Consider the following 27184-nt stretch of genomic DNA (forward strand, 5'->3'; position numbering starts at 1 on the left):
TTTCCAGGCAGAGCGGTGCCTGGGGAGCAGAGGTGTAGGCCTGGGGAACCAGCTGGACCAGAGTCCAGATTGGAACCTCACTTTCCAAACTGTAAAATCAGGGGCTCTGACCCACTGACCCCTCCAAGCCCCACTAGCAGCTTCTCCTGAGGGTCTGGGAGGCCCTTACCTGCTGACCCTTTAGTTTCTTGGCACACCTGTGGGTACTTCTGCTTCTCGTGGGGCAGGAGCCAAATACTGCAGACCTGTCTGCATCCTGTGCCCACTCCCCCAGACCCCTTCCCCACCTCCAGATGGGATGACTCCACGATTGTTATAAAACTATGTAATAGAGGAACACAGTTCATTCCAACAAGAACATACATGTTTTAATGGAGTTGTAATAGAGAAACTTCATGTGAAGGTCATTCACAGCAATAAAGGAGGTTTGGTTTGAAAATATTAAGTAATTTCTGACCAAGAACTCTGATTCAACTTCATCCAGCTCTGATACTTAGAAAACAATTTTGGCAAAGCAAATTTGTGAGTCCAAGGTATCAGTTAAACTGGGCCAGCCTGTGGGTGCCTTTGGCCCAAGAGAGTGGAGACAAACAGTATCTGAAATCATCCCATGTCTTGGAGAAATTGTGGTTCTCCTGAAAAGGGTCATCAGCTTACTCCTGCACTCTGAAGGCCTCTCTTCCAGCAAATGCACACGGACAATAGTGCTCCGTCAACTTGTTATGTCTTCCATCAAACAAATGTCAGAGCTTTTTCTCTGGCAAGACTGTGGTATTATTAGGGGAAAAACATCCCAGGAAAAAGGCCCCAATTTCTAAATAGTTCCTGTATCACTGGCAGATTCCCACAGACAGTTCACTGGAGCAGATGCTGTGCTCAGCCTTGTCTGGCTCCTCTGAGGATGAAGACGATGGAGAGGGTCGCCCTGGAGACTGTGACCCTCGGTGGTCAGCGGCCAGAGACTACCTGGTCCACGCGGTCAGCCGGCTGCACCTCTGCCGACAGGTGCCGTCCACAGTAGACACCTTGTCCTGGCGTGCCCAGACCCAAGCACTTTCCTCCTGAGTGTTTCACTGCTGGATTTAATTTATTTACCTAATCTTTTGGATTTTTTTCTGGGTTTGATTTCTTCTTTTTTTCCTACTTATTTACTTTTGGCTATGCTGGGACTTTGCTGCTGCTCTAAGAACTTTCTCTGGTTGCAGCAAGTGGAGGCTACTCTCGTTGCAGTGTGCAGGCTTCTCATTGCAGCGGGTTCTCTTGTTGCAGCGCATGGGCTCTAGGGTACACGGTTCAGTGGTTGTGGTGTGTGGGCTCAGTTGCCCCGCCACATGTGGGTCTTACCCACATGATCCCTGACCAGGGATTGAACTGGTGTCCTGCATTGGCAGGTGGGTTCCCAACCACCGGGCCACCAGGGAAGTCCTGATTTCTTTTTAATATTTTTTTAAACTGAGGCACAGTTGATTTACAATGTTGTATTAGTTTCAGGTGTGCAGTGGTTCATTTATATATATATATTTTTCTTTCTTTTCAGATTCTTTTTCCTTAGAGGTTCTTCTAAATTATTGCATATAGCTCCTTCTGCTATACTGTAGGTCCTTGTTGGTGATCTTATTTATACTTATTATTTTATTTTATTGGGCGGAGAACACTGAACATGAGATTTACCCTCCCACTTGGTTTTTACGTGTCCAGCACAGCAGTGCGGCCTACAGCTAAGGTCATCCAGCAAAGCCCAGAGAGGGTGCACCTGGCTTACTGAAGCGTTACAAGAGTCAGTCCATTCGTCACTGCCTGCCCCCTTCCACGTGTCCACTTTTTAACTCTACATCTTTCTGTGGGGGGAGGCGTGAGGAACCCCACAGCCTGGGCTACGTCTGCACCTTCTTCATATGCATCCCCTGGCCTCAGCTCACTGGGCACTCAGCACAGACAGCACCAGGGATCCCTCTTTAGTTTATTGAACTATAGTTGATTTACAATATTATGTTAATGTCTGCTGTTTAACAAAGTGATTCAGTTATATATATACACACATTCTTTTTCATACTCTCTTCCATTGTGGTTTATCAGAGGATATGGAATATAGTTCCCTGTGCTATACAGTAGGGCCTTGTTGTTTATCCATCCTGTATGCAATCATCAGAAAGTCCAAAGGGACAGCACCGACCTGACCAGCATTGCCACGGTCAGTGGAAGCCTTGTCTGGGTGGCGAGCTCATGGAGAAATGGAAGATGGTCAGCGCACATCCCTGTTCACCACTCCTCCCCATGCTTTCAGTCTGGGCGAGAATGCTCTGTTTGGGTGTAACATTGATAATGCACAATATGAACTGCCTTTAGTATCCCCAAGTTCATGACATAAAATGATATTTAGTAACTATGTATTAGCTATATAATTTTCAGACATATGAATATATTTATACCTTTCCACATCAGCTTAGTTTTTAAGATTTATTTCACTTATTTAGAAATGTATGTGATTACGTTCGGACTTCCTGATGGCTCAGCAGGTGAAGAATCTGCCTGCAATGCAGGAGCCACAGGAAACTCTCCGGGCTGGGAAGGTCCCCCAGAGAAAGAAATGGCAACCCACTCCAGTATTCTTTCCTGGAGAATCCCATGGACAGAGGAGCCTTGTGGGCTACAGTCCATAGGGTCACGAGGAGTCGGACACAACTGAGTGACTAAGCACTATTATTACCTTCTCTTTTGATAATGGGGAGAGGGGAAGGAAAAAGAGAAATTGGGCCAATGAAAAAATTGCATGCATCCATTGTTGCAATTTGCAATTTTTAATTTCTGAGTAGAAATGAAATCCTAATACAATTGTTAGCAGGTGTTTCAATCTGCCAACCACATAAAAACAGGCCATCTGTCACCTAGAATAGTCTGTTGCTATTCCTTTCTTTTTTGCCTTATTTTTGCTGCATGAGCCTTTGTTGCTTTGTGTGGGCTTTCTCTCGTTGCGGCAGTGCAAGCTCTCTTCAGTGTGGTGCATGGGCTTCTCACTGCAGCGGCTTCTCTTGTGTGGAGCACAGGCTCTAGGGTGCGTGGGCTTCAGTAGTTGCAGTGTGTGGGCTCGGAGGTCGTGGCTCCCAGCCTCTAGAGCTCGGGCTCAGTAGTTGCTCCTTGGCATGTGGAATCTTCCCAGACCTGGGATTGAACCTGTGTCCCCTGCATTGGGAGGCGAATTCTTCTCCACTGTGCCACCAGGGAAGTTCTGTTACTATTTCTTAACTAAACTCTATCGTTTCCAGTTTATTATTGTTGACAACAGTGTTCTTGTTTCTTGACATGCAGGTATTTGATCGGTGGTGGAAAGGCAGCCTCTTCCAGCAGGTCCTGGCGGGGATTGGCCGTGGCCTGGAGGCACTGAGGACTCAGCCTGGGGAGGGGAGCCAGCCCTGCAAGGTGGCCAGGGCTTTGCAGGCCGCTCTCCTCCTCCTGAGTGGCAGCGTGGCAGCAGATGGCCCCGAGGGCAGCCACACACCTGCCAGGATGTAAGGCGCTTTTCCTGTTTGATTGTCGGTGGGGTTTGACAACTCCAATTTTAAAGAGTGCATGACTTTTAGGATGCGTTCTGTGCAACCCTGATTAGACAACAAAGGGCTAGTTAGTGACTGCAAAGCGCGAGGCTTGTATTGTGGACCCTGGTAGGACTGTTTGCAGCAATCCACATGCCTGTTCAGGTGTTCAAAACAACCGACGAGGGTACAATGTTTGAGGAGGTTTTCAGATTCTCAATCTTTAGGTGTTGTGTCTTAAAAATGAATAAAAATATTTTAAAGGTCCTTTCCTATAAGGAAGTACCTATTTTCTTATTTCTTTATAACTTTTCATGTAGTTTAAATGTTTACGTGAGGTCCACAGATATTTCAGAAGTAGGAAAGGTGGGTCATGTGTTTTCATGTTTAAGATACTGAAACCAACATTCACTCACATGGAAGGGGGAGGAGTCTAGAGTAACACGGGGTCCGTTTCTTCAGCGGAGGTGGCTGTTTGTAGTGATTTGATGCATCTTTCGTTGTTCAGTTGCTGAGTCATTGTCTACTCTTTGCGACCCCATGGACTGCAGCACGTCAGGCTTCCTTGTCCTTCACCATCTCCTGGAGCTTGCTCAAACTTGTCCACTGAGTTGGTGATGCCATCCAACTCTTAAACTCCTAAAGTTAGGGCTTTGCTTTGAATAGAACAAAACTTGAGTGGTTGCCCGGGGCATGTGGGTGCTGTGGTGAGGCTTCCCATGGGAGGGAGGGGTGAGCACCACAGGAGGGGCGAGGGGTCAGCCAGCCGCAGACACTTGCCCGATTAGCTGGAGAAACCATGAGACACACGGTCCTGTCTCACGAGAGCTTCACATACAGGACACGAACGAGGGCATTAAAAACTTCCCTGCTTGGCTGTCTACTTTGAAGCTGTTTAAAAATCGCACCTCTGTTACTTAATGCACACTGGATCACCTTAACAGTCCTGCCAACTTCCAGCATGTCCTGGCCCTTCCGCCCAGGGTCCTGCCTGGATTGTGATGGACCAGTGTCGGGGGCCCCAGGAGCCCCGCCCCCGCTCTTGGCTCCTCAGGGATTTGGGGTGTCAGTGAGCACATCATGTTCTGAGTACTGAACCCACTCGGCAGGCATCCTTCCGAGTGACCCAGAGTTGGAGGAACGTGACTTGCCCGTGGCCATCCTGTCAGGCCCTGTTTTGGAAGCCACCTAACAGGGTGCAGGGGTCTGGTCGGAGTAGGGCAGCTTGGGCTCCACCACACACCATCTGGACACTGAAACACTCTTAAAATGCACTTCTGTGCAAAACATTTTCTAATAACTCAGGTTTCATGAAATGTCTTTAAATCTCACCTGGAATTTTATCCTAACCCTTGTCTCTTCTACCCACTACTCAGAATAAACTTTTCTGTTTTGGGGTAAAGAGAGTGTTTAATCCATGTTCAGTACCTAAAAGAATCCCCAAATCACAGCATTCAGGGGGCACAATCTGTCAGGAACTTGGTTATCTGTGTCTGTCGGGGTGTGGAATCCTGAAGCCGTGGGGCGTTCTCCTGTGAGTGGGATTTTATTTCCCAAGGAGGCAGGTGAACTGCTTTCCGTCGTGTTTCATTTGTATATTTCTGCCCTCAGATTACTGTATATGCAGACACTGCAGAGCGTCCTCCAGAAGCTGCCCCCGCGGCCGGCCCTGACGAGACTGCTCGAGCTAGACGGGGCTCTCAGGAACGCAGTGGCCCAGGATCTACACCTCGTCCGCGGTAACTAGTGCCAGGTTTATTTGTCCACACTGCACATCAGGGCAAATATGAGCGCAGGGAGGGCAGACTCCACGCCGCCTGACGCCTGTCGGGTTTGGAGGTGAGGTGCAGGCGTGGAGTACATACTTGGCAAACACGCCTGAGGTGCTTCAGACCTAGCACATCCAGGCTGAATAAACAGCCTGTCGCCTTGGAGATCACATCCTGCTGTTCCCTGTCAGCCTCCCTGGGGCCTGGGCGGGCTCCTTCCTGGGACCAGGTCTGCTGTCCCATCAACTCCCGTCCCCGGTGCCCGGGCGGGACAGATGCGCACGCCCCTCGTCCCACTCCTGCCCACGGCCCTGGCATCCTCCTGGGAAGGGCAGTCCCCCTTGTCTGCCCAGCACCTTTCCTGACTGTGATCGTCACTGTGGTCCCAGGAGGTGGCCATGTGCATGGGGCACTGAGGGTTCTGTCCCTTCTCATGGTGGAGGGGGAGCGAGGTGGCTGACAGAGTGCCCCCTTGTATGTCTTCAGAAAGGGGAGCCAGAATCGTGGTGACTTTCTCAGCTCCCTCCTCAGGGAGACAGGAGTGTCTGACCGCAAGTCTGGTTGCTGACACGCCTGCTTCCAGGGTTCAGTCTGTTATTTGACGGCCACGTGTTGAGTCAGGCATGGACCAGCCCCAGGGGCTGAACAGTAACCCATCTGTCTGTCCTTCAGAAATCCTCATTTGTCTCGAGGCATCTGCCAACAACTCTAGATCCCGTGGGCCTGGCCAATCAAAACTGGAGAAGAATGTGCTTTTTAAGGTAAAACACAAAAATGAATCATAAATAAACAACTTGGCTAGAACACTCGAGAAGCTCAGGTGGTATTTCCTTTTGCTCCTGCTTTGCTAGCAAAGCAAAGAGATCAGTAGGCAGTTTTTATACTTTTTTTGGGCCATATTGCGTGGTATGTGGAACTTCCCCAAGCAGGGATCGAACCCGTGTCCCTTACATTGGCAGGCTGATTCTTATCACTGGACCGCCAGGGAAGTCCCAGTAGGCAATTTTTGAAGAACTTTGTTTTCTCTTGTAAGTCTGACTTCTGTTTGTGGCCTCTGGCTCAGAAACTGTCTCACGTTGCTCTCCCTGGCTCTCTTTGTCTTAGTTGCTGATGAATAAGAACGCCACTTCTCTCTGCCTCAGTGGATGCTTGTCTGAGAGGGGAGTTCCCCTGCGTCCCAGGGTGGCTGGCATCCAGGAGGCCCTTGGGGGACTGACCTGTGGTCCTCTCCCCTCCAGCGAGGCCAGTGCTTTACACAGGCTGCTTGAGTCTGTGCAGGACGCTGTGAGTATCCACCATCTGGCTTCTTCCAGGCCCTGGGGGCTCATTTCAGAGGCAGATTCACTGAAGATGTCCGTCCTGGAGCTGTGGTTTTATAAGGCAGCTGTTGTTGTTGAGCCCCAGCTGGCCCGGGACCCTGGCCCTTATCTGGCCACCTTAGGAGGTTGTGTGCCCCACCTGGCCAAAATCTACTTGATGTTTAATGGGTCTCCCCAAGAGCACCTGGGGCTGTCCCCAGGCCATGTCTGCTTCCCTGTGTCCAGGCTCCTTGTCCTGCTCCATTTCCAGCTGCAGATGCCCCAGCGGGTGGAGCCGTGTCTGAGGTCAGTCAGCTGGGGGCCGAGTTGTAGCTCTAGTAGCTGGAGGCCTTGGTGGGCACGTGCTCTCCCTACGTTGTGCCCAGGACCCGGGGCTGCCTTCTCCCAGTGTCTAAGTGTGCGAAGTGCGCAGCATTAGTGAAAAGGACCATGCCAAGTCCAGCCCGCATTTTTCCTACTGAACACTGTCCTGTCTGCCCAGTCATGTCCAATTCTCTGTGACCCCATGAACTGTAGCCCGCCAGGCTCCTCTGTCCATAGGATTCTACAGGCAAGAATACTGGAGTGAGCTGCCATTCCCTTCTCCAGGTTATCTTCCTGACCCAAGGATCAAACCTGCGTCTCCCACATTGCAGGCAAATTCTTTACCTTCTGAGCCACCAGGGAAGCCCTACTGAACACTGGAAGTTATTTTAACATTCATCCTTTTGTATCGATAGTTCATCTCACTTTCAGTATTTCCTGTTTCATGTTTATCTTCCTTCATATAAACCATGAAATGAAATCAGTGAAAAGATGAAACTAGTGAACTGTAGTAGTAGCAGTAGTGTAGTTGCTCATTCGTGTCCAGCTTTTTGCGACCCCGTGGACTGTAGCCTGGAAGGCTCCTCTGCCCATGGGATTTTCCAGGCGAGAATACTGGAGTGGGTAGCCATCCCCTTCTCCAGCGGATCTTCCCGACCCAGGGACTGAAGCTGGGTCTCCTGCATTGCAGGCAGATGCTTTACCAGCTGAGCCACCAGGGGGGCGTGTCCGTCCAGTCAGTGTTTTCTGCACACCTGCTCTGTGAGTGATCGTGGGTGGAAGGGTGCACGCCGGCCTGACCGAGGAGGGCAGGGGGCAGTGGGGCTCCCCGGTGGGGAGTGTCCTCCAGATGATATATGAGCTCTTAAGGAGGCTGGGGACTGGAAGCGAGGAGAACTCGGGGAGAATGCTGGCCCGAGGGAAGCTGTGTGCAGGCGTGAAAACCATCACCTGTCAGCGCAGCTGTTTTTCTGCTCTCGGTCTGTAAACTCTTTCCCAACTGAAAGCCCAGCCACGTTTCTCTGTGTCTGGAAGGCCTATGTCATGGCGCCCGTGGGCTTCCCAGGTGGCTCAGTGGTAAGGAACGTGCCTGCCAATACAGGGGACTCAGAGTCCACCCCTGGGTCAGGGCGATCCCCTGGAGAAGGGAATGGCTGCCCACTCCAGTGTTCTTACTGGAGAATTCTGTGGATCGAGGAGCCTGGCGGGCTACAGTCGATGGAGTCGCAGAGTCAGACACGACTGAGCGCACCGCACACACGGAGACAGTAGAGCCAGGATCTGCTGGTGCCGTGAGCTCGTTATGTTTATATATTTATGTACACGCGACAGCCTTTCTGATGGGGCTTAGGCTACGTGTCACCCACGAACCCCAGAGTGCAGCAGGTGGTTCTGATGGTCCCACCGCACGCCTCTCTTGTAGCTGCGGGGCTCTGGGGGGTAGCTGGAACGTGGGTTGGGGCGGCTGTCTCCTCCAGGTCCCAGGGTCGCTCTGCTCCTTGTGGCCTCTTCACGTGGCCCCCTGGGGCGGCCACACTTCTCCTGTGGCAGCCTGGGATCCCAGGCAAGGGAGTGGGGTTGGGAGCCGACGTCCTCAGAAAGGGTGGTGCTGGAAGGGCCGTGTCCTTCTGCACTGCGCTGGTTAAACGTGGGTCCCAGCCCAGCCCCGACGAGCTGCAGGGAGCGCTTACAGGGCTGTGATGCCTGGAAGTCCGCTCCACTGGGATCGCGTGGGCAGCAAGCCAGTACAGACGGGCTTGAAGAGTAGGTGCTGTCTGGTTTAGGTCTGCCTGAGGCTGTATGTAGGGTTTGTTCAAGTGAACAGAGACACAAGTCCAGGACCAGGACTCGGTGGCCCCAACGCTACGCGGCGCAGTTCAGAGGGACCCACTGTTGAGTGACGACAGAGCACGCTGCCGCAGTTTAATCACGCTATGGACCTCAAGCCATGCTGTCTCTGCCTTTGCAGAATCATCTCTTGCAAGCAGTCATTACTGGGCACACAGGCGTGCCAGTTTCAATACCAGAAGACGCCCCGGACTGGCAGGACCTGGGGACGCAGCTGCGGGAAGCGAGCCTGCCCTGCACTCGGCTCCTGCGGCTACTGAGAGCTGATGTCTCCGCTGCTGACTGTGCAGACCAGCTTTTTTCCGCAGTGTAAGTAGTAGCTGTTGGGTGGAAAACGTCTGCGGAATCGGAAACCAAAGGGATTCCCGTGGCTTCCTTCTATATGAGCGATAAGTCAGCATGGCATATTCTACTTATAAATAAGATAGTCACTTAATTTTTTTTCTGTTTTAAAAATATTAGCCTGTTTGATACTATTGGAAAGCATCTGCAAAATATAAAATAGTAAACAGTCCCTTTTAACTGTCGGCTTGATCTCTCACAGGAAATCTAGAACCCTCATTTAGTCCAAGGAGCTTTATTTCTTTAAGAAAAAAAAAAATTTTTTTTGGCAGCGTTGGGTCTTAGTTGAGGTGAGAGGGCTTAAAGTTGCCTTGGGGCATGTAGGATCTTAGCTCCCCGACCAGGGTTTAAACCCACATCCCCAGCACTGGAAGGCAGATTCTTAACCAGTAGCCCACCAGGGTGGTTCCCAAGGCGCTTGTTTATCACGTCACCCAGGATGCCAGCGTGAACTGCCAGCAAGTGGCTTTCGAAGGAGCTGTGCTTCTCCACAAAATCTGCCTTGTTTTTATTTTATCAAACCATGGATTGTACATGCAATGAATTTCCATTCTCCTCAGCTGCTAGGATGTTCAGTCAAATATGTCAAATAGGAAATGTGTTTTTCGTAACTCAGAACTCGCTTCATATCATATCCTTTATTTTTTTAATTTTTTTTCCATTTTATTAGTTGGAGGCTAATTACTTTACAATATTATAGTGGTTTTTGTCATACATTGACATGAATCAGCCATGGATTTACACCCAGAGGAATCGGGTGGAGAGGGAGGTGGGAGGGGGGATCGGGATGGGGAATACATGTAAATCCATATCGTATCCTTTAATTTCCCACTTTCTCCTCTCTGTTTGTTGTCTTATATTTTATGTATTTCCATAAATGTTTTTTCCTCATTTTGCAAATCAGGATGGGAATGTTCATAAATGAGAAAACGATTTCAAAGTTTCTAATTTCCTATTTAACTGGACTGTCAGACATTTGTATATATTTGTGTTTAGATGAGTTTGTAATAAGACCTTCTGGAAAACCATTATTAAAATTTGTTTTTTTCTGGATTGGTTTTAATTGCAGGATGTTTCATACATTTGAGAAAGCACAATCAGTCCTGGAACATACACACTTCTGGAAAGCCTTTAGGGGGTTTATCAGGAAGACTTGTGAAGTGGCTCGACATGTGAATGAGCAGGCGGGTGTCCAGAACGGTTCACTGGGTAAGTCAGTGGTCTTGACTCCAGCCACGTGCGTGTCTTCCCCGTTCACCGTGGCAGCACAGCTTTCTCAGAGACGAGCAGTCCTGCTGAATGGAGGGGCTGAGAGCGGGGGCCTGCCCGCACAGGCATGCTGAGATTTCCTGCCTACTCTCGTCGGTGATGACAAGACTGACCACAGGCCCCAGCACAGGGACTGCTTCCACTCTAAACTGGCCCAGTTTGGCCCATAGATACTTCTCTGTGCAGACTCATCGTAACCCAGCCTCTGAAAGCCTAGATGCTCTGTGTGCGGTACCACCTCCCTTGGCCGTGTGCCTGCCAGAGGGAGACCTGTGGAAGTAGACTCCCCTCTCTCCTTACCAGTCTCAAAGCCAAAAGCCCCTTAAAATATGAACTTTACAACTTGCCACTACAGAACTCACAGAGAATCATACGGGTCTCCGAGAAGCTTTGTTTTTAGAGAAGATGCTGGCAGGGAGACACCTCCATCTCTGCGTCCGCCTCTTCTGGGTTTAGAGCCGGTGGTGTGCTTCCACCTACCTTGGGAACCACGTGCCCCGGTTCCCATGTGTTACACAGGCTCTGGTGTCATAGGGTCATCAGCATCTCCTTGGAGCCCGTGTCTTAAACTTGGGGATTTGGGCCTGGAGAGGACAGTTTCCTGTTCCTTTTCTGTGGCCGTGTCCGTCTAACACTCCTTCCTTCCTCCTCAAGCTGATCCGAGGGGCTGCTAGATTCCCCGTGTCTCTGGTTCTCCGTGTCAGACTCGTCAGCCATGAGAGGGGTCCCCGCGCTCACTGTTGTTACTCTCCAGGCTCTGCACCCCATGTAGCAGTGCTGGGTCCACGTGGCTCCTCCAGTGCGCTGGCCACGTTCTCCTGCGTTGGGTGCGCATCCTACGTGTTGGGTGTCCCTGATGGCTCAGTGTAAAGAATCTGCCTGCCAATGCAAGAGACACGGGTTCAACCCCTGGGTTGGGAAGATCCCCTGGAGAAGGAAATGGCAGCCCTCTTCAGTATTCTTGCCTGGGAAATCCCATGGACAAGAAGCCTGGCAGGCTACAGTCCATGGGCTCACACAGAGTCAGACATGACTTAGTGACTAAAACACAACCACCTACGTGTTAGCTTCCTGCTTCAACACCTTGTCTCCTTTTCATCACATATTTCTGTGCAGTTCTACCATTTCCAGAAACACAGGCTACAAACATATTCACCATCAGCCAGAGGCCCAGGTTCAGAAGTCTCTAATATTATAATCGCACACAATCCTCATGGCAACCTATGAGTTGGGTATAACTTCTTTTCAGAGCTCATGCAGATTACATTCCTGGAGGAAGTCACAAAACTACTAAGTGTCAAATTCAGGAATCCTCACTGTGGTGCCTGCAAGGTTGACCAGTCGCTTCCCTTTGGAGGGATCCTTGCAGGGGCTTAACTCTGCCTAAACATGCTCCATTGCAGAAATATAGCCTCCCCTGACAAAGAACTAAGTTTTGTTGGTTTCTGTTGTATGTTTTTTTCCTATTTCACTAATTTCCTTTTTTTGTCTTTATTTCCTTCCTTCTAGTGAATTTATTTTGATGTTCTTTTTCTAGATTTTTGATTCTCAGATTTTCTTTTCTAATATATGCTTTTAGGACTGTACGTTTTTCCCTTTGCAAAGTTCTGCATATATTCCACACATGTTGATACATCATGTTTTACATCAGACCTGCAAATCTTTCTACATTGAACACACTCAGATTTTAAGGCTTTGGGTAGTGAATGTGTTGTCAGGCAGTTTTCATGGTCACATGGAAAAATTATTTGATTAATAATGGTCAAGGGAATTAGTGACTCGGCCCTTTCCTGCCTGTGTTGGATGAGTCACATACTCCTGATTCACATATATCTTTGCTACTCAAAGTGTGGTCCCTGGACCAGTGGCATCTGCACCATCTGAGAGCTCATCTCAGACGTACTGAATTAGAGTGTGAACTTCAAGACAACATAGTACTAGAACAAAGCCTATTGGTCAGTGTTCATCTTTAGGTTACACATTCCATATTTCCCCTTCCTCCAGTAGAAAACAAAACCAACTGCACATGATAAGAATTTGTTATTTATCTATAATAGAGATACTAGCTAAGTGTTCCAATAACTGGATTCTGCTGTAAGTATTTAAAATGTGGAGTGCAGGCAGTTTTGCAGGCAGATGGAGTTGGGAGCAAACCCTGTTTGTGATACCACACTTTACTGAGTGAGTGAGTTATTGGCCTCCCATTGCAAGTAGTTTTCTCCTTGGTGGCATAGGAATTATATGGTCTACTTTACTGGGTCCTTATGAGGATTAAGCAAGCTAATGTACATAAAATGCCTAGTGCAGTACTTTTAAGCAGTTGCCATAGGTGCTAGTTCCTTTTCCTCCCCACAAAAATGATGTCAGAGTAATAATGTACCACAAACAGTGACCACGGAATTCACTTTAGTGGATTCTGCTTTTTCTTTTGTTCAAAAAAGTTATTCCATGCAGACTGGTTTTTCTGGTAGCATTTGCTTTAAAAAAAAACTGATATTAATCATACAAACCTGTGCTCTTTTTCGAGATGGTTACCATCATTTTCCCCCTGTTAAACACTTATGAAATTATATGTACATAAGCCAATCTATTGCAGTGGGAACTCAGTGAAGTATAAAAACTGCAAGTTTTATCTAATTTTGCCTCTGAAATAGGTGCTAGAGAGGTTAAATTACTTGCCTTAAATGAGAAGGATCTCTTTTTAAAAATTAGCTTTATTAAAATATAATTGCTATGTACAACAGATCACACATGTTTGGATATACTATTTATTGGGTTCTGACATGTACGTGTGTGTAGCCATGAAGCTATCATCATAGTTAAGACAGAGTTGTGTCCACCTCTTCCCAGTGTTAATTCCAGCCCTGACTCCTGTGCCCAGGCAACCACTGATCTGCCCTTCGTTGCCATCAACTAATTTTTTCCTTTTCTAGAAATGTATATAAATGGAATTATACAGTGTGTTCTCTGACATCTTTTACTTATTGTAATTAGTTAGAACTAATTAGCTTCAGCTTCATTCACGAGGTGGTACACGCACCCTTGACTGCTGAGTATGGATACATCACAGATTGTTTATTCATTCACATGACTTATAATTTGGGATGGTTCCCGCTTTTGGCTACTGAAAATAAAGTTTTTTATGGAAATATGCTTTTTTTTTTTTTTTACCCTCTAGAAGTAAAATGGCTGGATTATATAGTATGTGCATGCCTAACTTTTTAAGAAACTGACAAACTGTTTTTCAAGGTTGTACATTTTGCAGTTTCCACCGGCACCCTTTCTCCCAGCACTTGGTGAGGTCGGTTTAGAAACGTTTAGCCATTCTAGTCCGTGTGGAATCTCTTTTTGGATTTCATTCGCATTTATGACTAGGGATTTGAACCGCTATCTTGTGTGCTTACATATCCTCCCTGCATCTTTAGTCATCAATTGTCTATTCAGATCATTTCCCCACTTTTAAAATTAGGCTGTATGTTTCTTTATTGTTGAGTCTAAAATTTCCTTGTAAAGGTAAGATATAGAAGCCTTTTATCACATATGTCCTTTGCTAATATTTTCTCCTACTCTCAAGCCTGTCTTTCCACTTTTCTCAACAGTGTCATCCAGGAGCAAAAGGTTTAATTTTGATGAAGTTCTATTTATCTTTTTCTTTTTTCCCCAGTGGATCATGATTTTGGTTTTGTAGCTGAGAAGTTTTGCTAACTCTCGAGGTCACAAAGGTTTTTGAGCTATGTTTTCCTCTAGAAGGTTAATAGCTTTAGGTTTTAAACAAGGTCTTTGGTGCATTCTGAGTTAATTTTTACACATGATGTAGGTATATGTCAGATTTTATTATTTTTTGCACATGGAGATCCAATTGCTCCAGAAAAATTTATTGTGACAATTCTCTCTCCACTGATTACATTTGCACTGTTGTTAAATACATTGTGCAAATTCATGGGTCTTTCTCTGTACTGTTTAATCTCTTCCTGTCATCTTCACATCAGTATTACCTGATCTTGATTATTATAGTTTAATGGTAAATCTTAAAGTCAAGTGGTGTAAGCTTTCCAATTTCGTTTTTTTTTTTTAAAGTTTTTAGCTATTCCAAGTCATTTGCAATTTCCAATCTGAATGCTTGTCAGATTCTCAAAATCCTGGTAGAATTTTTTAATTGGATTGAATTCAATCTATGGGTAAATTTAAGGGAGAATGACATTTTTCTGGTAATAATGAGTCTCCTGACTCATGAACATAGAGTATCTGTTTATTTGTGTCTACTTTATTTTCTCTTAACGACTTGTAGTTTTTCACTGTAGTTGTCTTAATATTTAATGCTTTTATGCTATTGAGATGATAATGAAATATATATATATATATATATATATATAATGTTAAACCAACTTTGTATAAGTGGGATAAATCCCAACTGATAAGACGTAGATTTTTTTTTTATATTATTGAATTCAATGTACTAAAATTTTATTTAACACTTTACATTTGTGCTATGAGAAATGTTAGACTGTAGCTTTGCTTTCTTTTAATATCTTTATCTTACTGTGTTATCAGAGTGATCCTGGCCTCATGAGTTGAAAAATATTTTCCCCTTTTTAGTTTTTTGGAAGAGTTTGTGTATTTTTTCTCCCTTAAACATTTGGCAAATTTCACTAGTGAAGCCAGCTGGGCCTTTTATTTTCTTTGTAGGAAGATTTTAAACTACAAATTCAATTTATTTAATAGCTAAAGGCCATTCAGATGGTCTATTTCTTCTTGAATGAGCTTTGGTAGATTGTGTCTTTAAGGAATTTTTCTCTTTCATCTGAAGTGTCTAATTTAGTGTTACACGTTTTTCATGACACAGCTGACCCTTGAACATCACGGTTTGTACTGTAGTGGTTCACTTGTGCATGGATGTTTTCCAGTAGAAAATGCTATAGTGCCGTCTGATCCGCAGTTGGTTGAATCTGCAGATATGGGGGATGTGATCTGGAGGGCTAACTACACATTATACATGGATTTTCCACCATGTGGAGGGCTAGTACCCTGATTCCCATGTTCTCTGAATGTGAGAGAATCTGTATAATCTTCGTCTGTCTTACACTCCTTATCAGTAATGTATGCCTTTCTGTTTTTTGATCCCTCTGTCAGAGGTTTGTCAGTGTTACTGATCTCAAACAAGAAGCCTTTGGTTTTGTTCATTTTCTGCTCATTGTTTTTCTTCTTCCTATTTCCTCAGTTTCCACCTTGATCTTTATTATTTTCTTTTTTCTACTTACTGGAGGTTTAAATGACTCTTCATTTCTCTTTTCTTAACTTGGAAACTGAGACCTTTATTTTTTTCCAGTACAGGAACTTAATGGTATAAATTTCTTCCTAAGCACATCTTCTTAGATGGCATCTCACAAATATTAGTGTACTGTACTTTCATTTTCATAAAATTTTAAAGTGCTTTTTAATTTACCTTTTGATTTCTTTTTGACCTGTAAGCTGTTTTCCAGGTATATTTATGTCATTGATTTCTTTTTTTCTAATTATGAAAGTATGATAACACATTTGTAGGAAACTTGGAAAGTACAGAACAAAGTTCCACTATATTACAATTATCTTTTAAGTAGATAAATTAAGATTTTAGTTGAAGTTTCAATATCAAACTCTCAGAAATTAATAGGCTGAATAGACAGAAAAGTAGAAGGATATTGTAGACCTGAAAAGCTCTATGAACCAATTCAACATAATTAAGATTTATACAATTTTCACACAACAGTAGGATATAAATTCTATTCAATTTCTCATAAACTATAAACTAGGAGCTCCTGGAACATATCCAGGGACATAAAACAAGGTGCAAATATTCATAGTCTAAAGGTATTGAGATCACATAGAGTCTATTCTCTTATCACTGTGGAATTATGTTAGAAATCTATATCAAACCTCAATAAAGTTAAAAAATTGAAAAAACACAGGTGATCGCAGAGAAAAATGCATTTAAATGAGAAATTATTATCAAAATGAGAAATTAATATCAAAGATTATGTCATTGATTTCTAATTTAGTTAATGAACATTCTTTGTATGACTATAATCTTGTTAAATTTGTTGAGATTATTTTTATAGTCTAGAATATGCATGAGCTTATAAATCATCCCATTGCTTTTGTAAAGAATATGTACAATGTTGTTGCATGGGGCATTCTTTAAGCATCAGTTAGATCATGTTATCTAATAGTACTGTAGAAATATGTATCTTGATGTTTGTCTTCCTCTTCTATCAACTGTTTGGAGAGAGCTATTGAAATTTCCAACTATAATTGTGGCTTTGTCTATTTATCCTGTATTTCATCAGTTTTTGTGTCATATGGTTTGAAGCTCTGTTACAATGTGCATAAAGATTTAGAATTGTTATGTCTTCCTGATTAATTGTTGCTTTTATGATTATGGAATAGCAATGATATTATCATTTGACATCTACTTCATCTGAAAGCTTCCTTTTGAAAATGTAGGGTGGTATGTCTTTTTCATCTTTTTACTTTTAAGTTTTTATGTCTTTTATTTCAAGTACATTTTGTACATGCCGCATATAACTAGTTCTAGTTTCGTCTGACCTGACAAATTTTGCCTTTTAATTGGGGTTTTTAAACTAAATAGTATAAACTGTTTTATGTGATGAGTCCTCTTCTCTACTAATTCTACTTGAATTCTGTCAATTCTGGGTAAGTTTTGATTAACTAATTTTTCTCCTAGTTATGGGTCCCAGTTTCCTGCTTTTCTGCATGCCTTGTAATTTTTGATTGAATGCTAAATATTATGAATTTAACCTTGTTTTGTGCTTGTTATTTTGTTTTCCTTTTATCAAAAACATTGCTTGAAATAGTTTGATCCTTTAGGGTCTTGCTTTTAAGATTTGTTGGGCAGGGCTAGAGCAGTGCTTAGAGTGGTTGTAAATATCTCGTTACTGAGTCACGACCCCCCTTTTTTTTTCATCTTATCCTCAGTGTCTAACAAATCATGGATCACTCCAGTCTGATTAATGGGTTCAAAACCTTTTCCTGGTCCTGTGTGATCACTGGTCAGTCCATCGCTCATTTATTCATGGGCTGTGCCGGGCCTTTGTTGCTTCGCGTGGGGGCTTCTCGCTGGTGTTGGTGCGTGGGCTTTTCATTGTGGTGGCCTCTCCTGTTGCAGAGCACGGGCTCAGTACTTGTGGCACAGTGGCTCCTTAGCATGTGGGATCTTCCCGGACTGGGGATCAAATCCGTGTCCCCTGCGTTGGCAGGTGGATTCTTTTTTTAATTAATTTTTTATTGAAGGATAATTGCCTTACAATATTGTGTCGGTTTCTGCCATACATCAGCATGAATCAGCCACAGTATACATACGTCCCCTCTCTCTGGAATCTCCCTCCCATCTCCGGCCCCATCCCACCCCTTGGCTGTCACAGAGCCCCGATTTGAGTTCCCTGAGTCATCTAGCAAATTCCCACTGGCTGTCTGTTTTACATGTGGTAGTGTATATGCTTCCCTGCTACGCTCTCCATTCCCCCACTCTGTCCTTCCCCCGCACCCCTGTGTCCACAAGTCTGGTATCTATGTCTGGAGGCAGGTTCTTAACCACTGGACCACCAGGGAAGTCCCTGGCTACTTAATCTTTAATTTTGGTGTGGCTCTTTCCCTGGTTTCAGGGAGCCCCTTCGCATGCACGAATCAGTTTGTCCTCAGCTGTGTACCTGGAGAGGGCAGACGGCAGAAAACTCGCTATTCAGCTTCCTTAGTTCTGCTCCCCTGTCCTGTCAATTCTCCTGTCTCTTGGACCCTAAACTTTCTCCCCTCAACTCAGGATGCCCACCAGGTCCCAGCTCTGTTCCTGCTGTCTGAGTCACAGCCTGGAAGGTCTCACCTTGTTTATTTTCTGTGCTTCATGGGTCTCTGTCCTACACTGCTTGATGGCCAATGGCACTTCATCTTGGCCGCACGTGGAAGGCAAATCAGAAGGACTTCTAATCCTCTTTTGTTATACTTTCAACCATGTTAACTGAGACGCTATAGCATTTTTCACTTGACTAGACTTGACTTTTTACCCAATTTGAAATTGATATATGAAATGCCTTTCTGTTTAGGTTTCTCTGAGGAATCTCCTTGTTATAAAGAAAACATGGACTGGAAAAGCATCAGTGATAATTATTTTGCATTTTTGAATAACTTGATCAAGACTCCAGTAGCTTCCATGTCCAGGTGAGTTTTCAGAATTCAACTTCTAGGTCTTGACTTAACTATTATTTGTAATAAACAAAATGCTTGCTTTAAAACATGAGATCCTAAAAAAACAAAAAACATGAGATCCTGATTTAACTGTTGATAAAGTCTTTCATATATATTCAATTCTCAATAAATATTTGTGTCATAGAATATATGACTCGTGTTTCCATGGATTTTGAAAGGAAACAAATTGTAGTAATAAGATTTCCTTTTGAGAATGTAATTTATTATAAAATCCCCCCACCACAAAAATTCTTTCTTTGAAAAATAGCCTTATCTATTTACTTAGAGTTTACACTTGGGGTCAATGATTTAAGAGCCTGAAGTTCTGGAGACTTTTGGGAGAGAAGTGATCTTTGTGGACCAAATCTGCCAGATTATATATTGCTATGCTATTTCAGTGCATGTACTGAATGGACATTTTAATGTATAATTATGGATACCATGTATAGCTTAAAAGCACACTTTATTGTCTGTGGGGTGTGCTGGGACATGATGTGACGGAAGCTTTGCCTTAGAGTAGTAGTTCTCAAACTTGGAAATGGATAAAATTTATCTGTAAAGTTTGCTGAAAATATGAGCACTTGAACTTTGCCCCAGACATGCTAAATCTTGCTTAGGTGTGGGACTCAGATATCTGTAGATATGAAGAATTCTACAGGTGGCTCTGGTGTAGGTCAAAGCTTAAGAAACATCCCATATCATCTATCCATCACTGGGATCTGTCACTTCTGGGAAGCTTTTTTAAAATTAATTAATATTTTTTTATTGAAGGATAATTGCTTTACAGAATTTCGTTGTTTTCTGTCAAACCTCAACATGAATCAGCCACAGGTATACATATATCCCCTCCCTTTTGAACCTCCCTCCCATCTCCCTCCCCATCCCACCCCTCTAGAGAGTTGATAAAGAGCCCCTGCTTGAGTTTCCTGAGCCAGACAGCAAATTGGCTATCTATTTTTATGGTAATGTAAGTTTCCATGTTCTATCAAGCATTTAGAGAAGAGCTAATGCCTATCCTTCTAAAACTCGAATTTCAAAAAATTGTAGAGGAAGGAACACTTCCAAACTCATTCTACGAGGCCACTATCATTCTGATACCAAAACCAGACAAAGACAAAACAAAAAAAGAAAACTACAGGCCAATATCACTGATGAACATATATGGAAGAACCCTGGGAAGCTTTTTAAGCTCAGCTATTAGTGGGCACAGGAGGAATAGCAGAAAACCGACCCTCTGGAGAATCAGCCCTTTGCTCACATGAGTTAGGTTTATAATACCTCCCTTTCCTGAAGGTCTTAACTACTTAATAACACAGAAAATCAGCAATGAAACCAGTCTATAGATGCTCCAAGAGCATGTTTTACGTTTTTATTTGTAGATCCATAGCAGCTGGCACAGAGTCTTTAATGATACTAGTAGTAGTGTTAGTTGCTCAGTTGTGTCTAACTGTGACCCCATGGACTGTAGCCCACGAGGCTTCTCTGTCTGTGGAATTCTGTAGGCAAGAATACTGGAGTGGGTAACCATTCCCTTCTCCAGGGGATCTTTCTGACCCAGGGATTGAACCCAAGTCTCCTTCACTGCAGGCAGATTCTTTACTATCTGAGTCACCACGGGAGCCCATCTTTTGTGACAGGTGCTAGGTACATAGGTGTTGACTTAATGAATGAATGAAGAAGAATGGACACTAAGTACAATTAATATTAAGACAGTTGAGCTTGAAATGGGAAAATGCAGCCCATACCTGGTTCCTGCTGTATAATAGTTTGAATTTGCTAACTTAAAAAATCCTGAAATGTTTCTTTCCTCGTGAAATGGAAATAATGATGTTTACTTCAAAGGGCTGTTGTAGGAATGAACTAAGATGATAGTCGAGAAAATGCTTTATAAACTGTAAGGCGATATAAATGTGGGAGGCAGCATCATTACTAGTAGTAGCAGTTCTGATTCGGTTCTCAGTCATCTGACTATTACTGCTCCATGACCTCCAGTTGTTAATGAAAAACAAGATCGTTCTGCATTCTTCTGTACCAATAACACAATCTCCTGCAGTTGTGGATATATTCCTCTGCACGGCTGGATTTGAGTAAGGTTTATCTCAAATTCTTCATAGTCGAGCTTTATTTTTCCTAATGGAATTTTTCCCAGGAAATGTTTTCAATGTTCCATGATTCAAACTAGCAGCTCTCTGTTCTACAAATAATAGCAAACTAAACTGAGCCTATAGTTTTTCTGCTTTCAGATCTCAGCTCTGGGAGAGGAAAACTATTCCTGCATCTCATCCATTCTATCCCTATTCTATGTCAGGCTGGGTTACACACAGGATTATAGAATTAAGGAAGTTCAGAAAGTAATTCACCCTTAAAGGCCAGTACAGGTCAAAATCCTGTACCCACAGTTCTGAAATCTTAAAAAGTCTGAAAATTGAAGCTTTTCTTATGGTTGGCAGCACAACTCATTCTGCAGACTTAAAATTTTTTTTTTTTAACTTTAAAAAAATATTGGCTGTGGGGACTCTTCGCTGTGGCATTAAGGCTTTTCTCTGGTTGTGGTGCATGGGCTTATTTGCCCTGAAGCATATAGGATCTTAGCTCCCTGACTAGGGATCAAACCCATGTCCCCTGCAGTGGAAGTATGAAGTTGTAACCACTGGACTACTGGGGAAGTCCCAGACTTAAGTGTTAAGGGTCTGCTGCCCACACACGCTGAGCCTGTTCTGAAGTTTCCCTGCAGAAGTATTAGTGGGTTGATAGAGGGCTGCCTGGTGCCCATGGGTGGAGGGGCTGTAAATGCATGTGTGGTAGACGCAGGCACAAGTTTCCTTTCGAGAGTCCAAAACACACAGGCCCCAAGGGTTTCAAAAGCGGGTTTGTTGTTCCTGAGTCTGAGAAGTTAGTAACTTCTTTGTGAGGACTCACATTGTAAGTGTAGATGTCATAATTGCTGAGCTGCTCCTTTGAGACCTCTTTGTGTTTTAAAAATAAACTCCTGGAGGAGAGGTTTATTTTATACCATGTAAAACAATAAGTTTCTAATAGCCAGGAGTACAGCATGTTTACAGGGCACTGTGATTGCTTTTTAGAATGAGAAATCTCAACACTTGTCCTTAGATCATACAGGGCCAAACTGTCTTACCATTTGGACAACCTCTATCACTAGGACACTCTGAGACATAATAAGGAATCGAATGCTAAGATTCTTCTAGAATAAATAGCAGGTGTTAAGGATCATGCACATCAACTCATTGAGTAAAATAACTTTAAAATGCATTGTTTTTAGTGCAAGAAGCAGAATTTAAGCTAAAAGTATGCAACTGCATTGTAGATTTCAAAAACATTTTCAGATGTTCACATTAATTTAATCTCTGTGGGAAAATATATTGCCTAGTAAATATTTCACTTATGTTTTCCTGTAAACAGACTGCATATTATCTAAAAATTTGATAAGTTGCATTTTTCTTAAAGGTATTTTTTTCTGACACTGAATCTGTTCTGTTAATATTGTAGGGTCTTAAATTATACAAAGGAACTTTTAGTGATGGAAAAGAAGTTGCAGACCATTAAAGATGAGCAAATAAACTTCCTTTTGTCTTTTATGGAATTTTTGGAGAAATTATTATTGCCTAATCCATTCAACTTATCCAGTATTCTCAAATTCTATAACCTCCCATCTGTCCCTGAGATGACTCTAAATACAAGTCATTTGTGGACAAATCATTCAGCAAGTTTAGAGAGAGATATACCTGGCATGGATACTCAGAAACTTCTGGAAGTCAGCAAAGAGATGAATGGAAAAGTACAAACCCATGAAAGTTTCTGGATAAGGAAGGAATCAATAAATATCTTGAGATTTGTGGAATTAATACTTCTGGGGATGAATCCCAAGTTTCTGGCATTGTGGATGCATGGTGCTTCAAAAGGAAAGAGAGCTGAACTGGGAATCTTGCCTACCCTTGTAAATTTTTCTGATTCAGAAAATGAGATGATTCACAGGAAAAGCTTTAACTTTTCCCAGTTGTTTCATTTAGATTGGTCTGAATCACCAGCCGTGAAGACGGATTTTGTTCATGTAATTGAAGTGATAATAAATAGTCTCTATGAGTTTGGATTTCTGAGGCAGGAACAAGTCTCAGAAACTGTGGGCACAGTCTATGCTATGAGGAATGCATCCAATCTTTTCTTAACCCTTTCTGAACCTCAAAAACAAGACATTGAGAAAATTTTGACTAGTGTATATCTACAAGTCTTCCAGGACAAAGATTCAGCTTTACTTCTGCAGATTTATTCTTCATTTCACCAGTATATGTATAAATTCTTGAGCATTCAGAGCAAAGAGTCTTTGCTTTCTTTCCTTATGCAAATCTCAAAACACATTTTGGATATCCTAAAGCAATTTAATTTCCAAAACATCAGCAAAGCATTTTCATTTTTATATGAGACAACAGGGGTCCTTGGGAGGATATCTGAAGTATCTTACTGTCAACAATTGCTTTCAATTTTTAAATTTTTGGAGCTTAAAGCCCAATCCCTGATGTCCACAGAGGGCCCTGCGATGGAAATCATCCATGCTACTTTGAGAGGCCTCAAGCAGCTCTTCATGGTGGATGACGGTTTTCGGAATTCTGTATTTCAGTATGTGAGTCAACTCTTCAGTGGCTCAGCAGAGGCCCTGCTGGGCGATGAGTGCTTTGTTCTGGATAATAAAAGCATTTCTTCTGCAAATTATTCACCAGATGAGGGGTCTCCATTTATCCTCCCATGGGCACAAATCCTTTCAAACTTCTCAGCAGATGGCGGTGAGTTCCATGAGTTTACAGCTCTTCATTGCACCACTTTGTGGCTTCACATGTGGACTGAGGTCTGTGGACACATAGCTCAGATATTTGAGCTGGACACGAATGTTTTCACTCCTCTTCATGGTGGTCTCAATCAGCTTTTGGATGAACTGGAAAGTGATGAGAAAATTCCTAAAATCTGTCAGGAAATACTTCCCAACCATTATCCTGCTAAACTCATCTTAAATTTGTTTAAGAATGTAACTCAAAGTGATGGCTTTCAGGATTGGAATGATTTCCTGAATCTCAGGGATCTCTGGGTAGCACTAGGTGATGTATTAGTTCGAGTAAAGTTGCTTAACCTGGACCAAATAGAGAAATCCCTTTTCACCATGGAAACTACCCTGAGTCAGCTGAAGTCACTTCCATTAGACACCAACGCAAGCAGAGAGTTTTTATATTCTCTGCTCAACATTTTTATTGAGTTGAGCAATACCTCAGCATCTATAGATAGAAGTGTACATTTGATGAATAACTTTCTGTTAAGGAACCTCACAAATTATGAAGTAAAGCTTGCAAGTGTCATCACCGACCTAAGAGACACAGTATTATTTCTTAAAAATGTGTCCCACGACCAAGATTTATTGTCCTGTGCTGACATTTTCCAAAATGTCACTGAGTTTATTTTGGAAGATGGTTTATTGTATGAAAATTCTTCCCAGAGGGCATTACACATTCTGGCCATGTTGAATTCCACATTTTCCTCTGTGGACACAGTTAGCAGGCTGAAAGGCTGTGTCACGTGGGTCAGCACTGTGAACGACCTGTGTGCTATGTATAACTCCAGTTTTTCACAAGGCCATCTTCACGGTGTTCTGAGGAGTCTCAGAGATGTGAAAGACAAACTGAACTCTACTTTGAAGCTCGTTACTTGGATGTTGAATATAATGATGGAGCCTTGCTCATTGAATACGTCAAACATAAACTGTGTGAATGTTTACTTAAAAAATGTGACTGACTTTCTGAATATTCTACTCACTACAGTCTTTGGAAAAGAAAAGGTACCAAATTTTGAGATTTTATTAACTCTTTTAAATGATTCCACAAACCAAGTAAGGATGATTATCAACAACTTCTCGAGAGACTTTGATTTTGCACCTCAATCTAACTGGACACGTTTTACTGAATTAATTCTAAAACCCATAGAAAGGTCAGATGAAATGCCTCTTCAATTTCAAAATATTTGGCTGCATTTAGTAGCTCTGGGGAAGGAAATTCAAAATCTTGTGAAAGATATTTCCCCTAACATCCTGGAAAATAGCACCTTTTATAAAGCTGAAAAAATTTTAAGCATAATTGCTACCAGTCCAAAGGAAAAGGATATACACAGATTAGGCAATTCATTTTACCAGTTAGCTAGTTACCTTGCCTTCAATTTATCTGATGATCTCCAAAATTCACCCAAAATAATTTCTCATGAAGTAATGAAAGTTGTGGGTCTCAGTATTCAACTCATGAGGGATGTATTCAACTCTCTAACACCCTCCGCTTACCACAATATTCCACAAGAGCCAGGTGACTTTCAAGTGTTGAAGAAGATGACTTCTCTCCTGCGCAGTGTCAAGAAAACAGACATATACCTGCTAGTAGATCAGCTTGAACGCATTAGTGAAAGCACGATGGATTTCTTCAAGAACATCAGCAGGTTAGGTGCTAGTGATTTGGGGATCGGCTTCTTTGTTGACTTAATGGAAAAGTTTGTCGACAGCTCACATTCTTGGAGTATTAGCCATCTGCTGAGGCTCTCACGTCTGTTTCCTAAAAAGGATGCTGATGCCGTGGTGGATGTGTACTACATGCTCCCTCATGCCATGAGGTTCCTGAGGGGCATGGGTGACAAAAACATCACAGAGGCCCTCAAGGATGTCTATAACTTCACACTCCTCCATGGCATACACTTTTCAGATGTCACCAAGGAAGACTTCACTGTTGTGATAAAAACTCTTATGGACACAATTGAATTAGTATCAGCTCAACCAGACATCCTTTCGGAGACATTAACTTGTCTTCCTGTGTTTTGGTGCTGGAATCATACAACTTCTGGGTTTCAGCAGAACCCAAGATCAGACGCCTGTAATGCCCATGAGCTCACATCTTCCTTTTATAGCAAAGTAGCTAGTATCCTTGACCACCTCCACCTGTCTCCCCATGGTGATGATTCACAATGTTTGAATGAAACCTCACAGATGGAAATAACTAGGAAAGTAGTCTGTGTAATTCATGAACTAATGGACTGGAGTTCCATTCTTCTAGAGCTATCTGAAGTTTTTCATGTTAAAACCTCACTTGTGAAATCTGTGCAAGAATTTTGGCATAAGGTGTTACCATTTGTCCCGCTTTCTGGAAATCAGAGCAGTGGCAGCATCCCTGAGCTCTGTCCTGGTCATCTCATAAAGCAAGTCACTTTGCCAATCATAGAAAAATTCAAAAACTTCAACTTTACAAAAGTCACATCAGATGAAAACCTTCTTGAAAAACTAGTTAGTTTAAACAAGATTCTTAATGTGGATGAAGGAGCAGGAACATCTGTTCGGTATAATATTTCCTTTCATTTGAAAAGGATAATAGACTTTCTTTCTAGGAAGGAGAACTTGGTAAACAGCACCAATTTTCTAGTCTCTCCGTTCATGACACTGCTGAATTCAAACCTCACAGGCAGTAGTTTAGAAGCATTATCATGGTTTATTAAGAAAAGCGAAGCAGCTGACAACTTGGAAAGACAATGGCTTGAGTTTGAACAAATCATGAAAGACCTAATCCATAATTTTAGTATCAGACCCCTATATTCTGAAATTGACAAAGTGATGCAAAGGACTAATTCAGTGGCTCTTCAAAACATACCCTTGCCACTTGCCCACTTTTTGGAAAGCCTGGATTTATCATCATTGAAGACATTAGAAATTATTGAAGAATTTTTACGGGTCATAAAAAACTGGTTTCATAAATTTGCAAATGAAGATTACTCCAAAATGATACAAACATTATTTCTTCTTTTGGCTAATGAGAGTTCAACTGATGATATCGCTTTGGTGACTAAAGACATTGCTACCTTTTTGGGTTATCTCAAAAATGTTTCTAGAGAAGGTAATCTTGATGTTGCCCTTCTTACTCGTCAGCTAAGTCAAGAACAGCTAACTAATTTCTCAGTTGTTCAGCTGCTTTTTGAAAGCTTCCTAATTAATTCAATCAATAACTTAGCTGAGCATTCTCAAGGAGCAGCCTTGAACTTAAGTGATACTGACCTTCAAATAATGAATCTCATTAACCTCGTCTTGAACCACACACAGTCAGAAAATGGTGAGAGAATCATTCTCCCTCCAAGAAGCATAGTGGGTTTCATGGAACAGCTTTTGAAAACATTCTTTTTACTAAAGGAAAATTCTGGGAACAAAATATTTCTTCTGCTAAAAGACATCCACAAAGATCTCTTTGCAGAGATGAGGTGAGTTTATTTTTGCTTGTAGAGTACCTGTAGTTGTATATTACAATTAAGTTTATTTCCTGAAACTTCTGCGAAACCTTGGAATGATCTTTGAAGTGAATTTTGTCTTAATGAACATTTTGTAAAAACCAAGGTAAAGTAACTTTAATGATTGTCATATAACTAATAAACCTGTATACAAATGTATATATTATAGTATTATGTTTTATTATATTTTGGATTATGAAAATAGTTGTTAAATTATATTTTATATGGAACTGAAAAATTATTATATACACATATGGATATATGT

The 27184-nt window shown here is 42.8% G+C and overlaps 1 protein-coding gene across 1 annotated transcript in view; it reads left to right on the plus strand.

Annotated features, from left to right (window-relative positions):
- Nucleotides 1-27184, plus strand: part of ABCA13 (ATP binding cassette subfamily A member 13) — a 335379-nt gene that overhangs the window by 8581 nt on the left and 299614 nt on the right. The window contains exons 6-14 of the mRNA XM_070477641.1: nt 841-1005; nt 3307-3507; nt 5158-5269; nt 6741-6903; nt 7929-7998; nt 8891-9078; nt 10181-10320; nt 18474-18588; nt 22123-26892. Coding sequence (XP_070333742.1) covers nt 841-1005; nt 3307-3507; nt 5158-5269; nt 6741-6903; nt 7929-7998; nt 8891-9078; nt 10181-10320; nt 18474-18588; nt 22123-26892 — 5924 coding nt within the window. The remainder of the gene's footprint in view (nt 1-840; nt 1006-3306; nt 3508-5157; nt 5270-6740; nt 6904-7928; nt 7999-8890; nt 9079-10180; nt 10321-18473; nt 18589-22122; nt 26893-27184) is intronic.

This window comes from Odocoileus virginianus, chromosome 1, assembly GCF_023699985.2.
Source record: "Odocoileus virginianus isolate 20LAN1187 ecotype Illinois chromosome 1, Ovbor_1.2, whole genome shotgun sequence".
Lineage (NCBI taxonomy): Eukaryota > Metazoa > Chordata > Mammalia > Artiodactyla > Cervidae > Odocoileus > Odocoileus virginianus.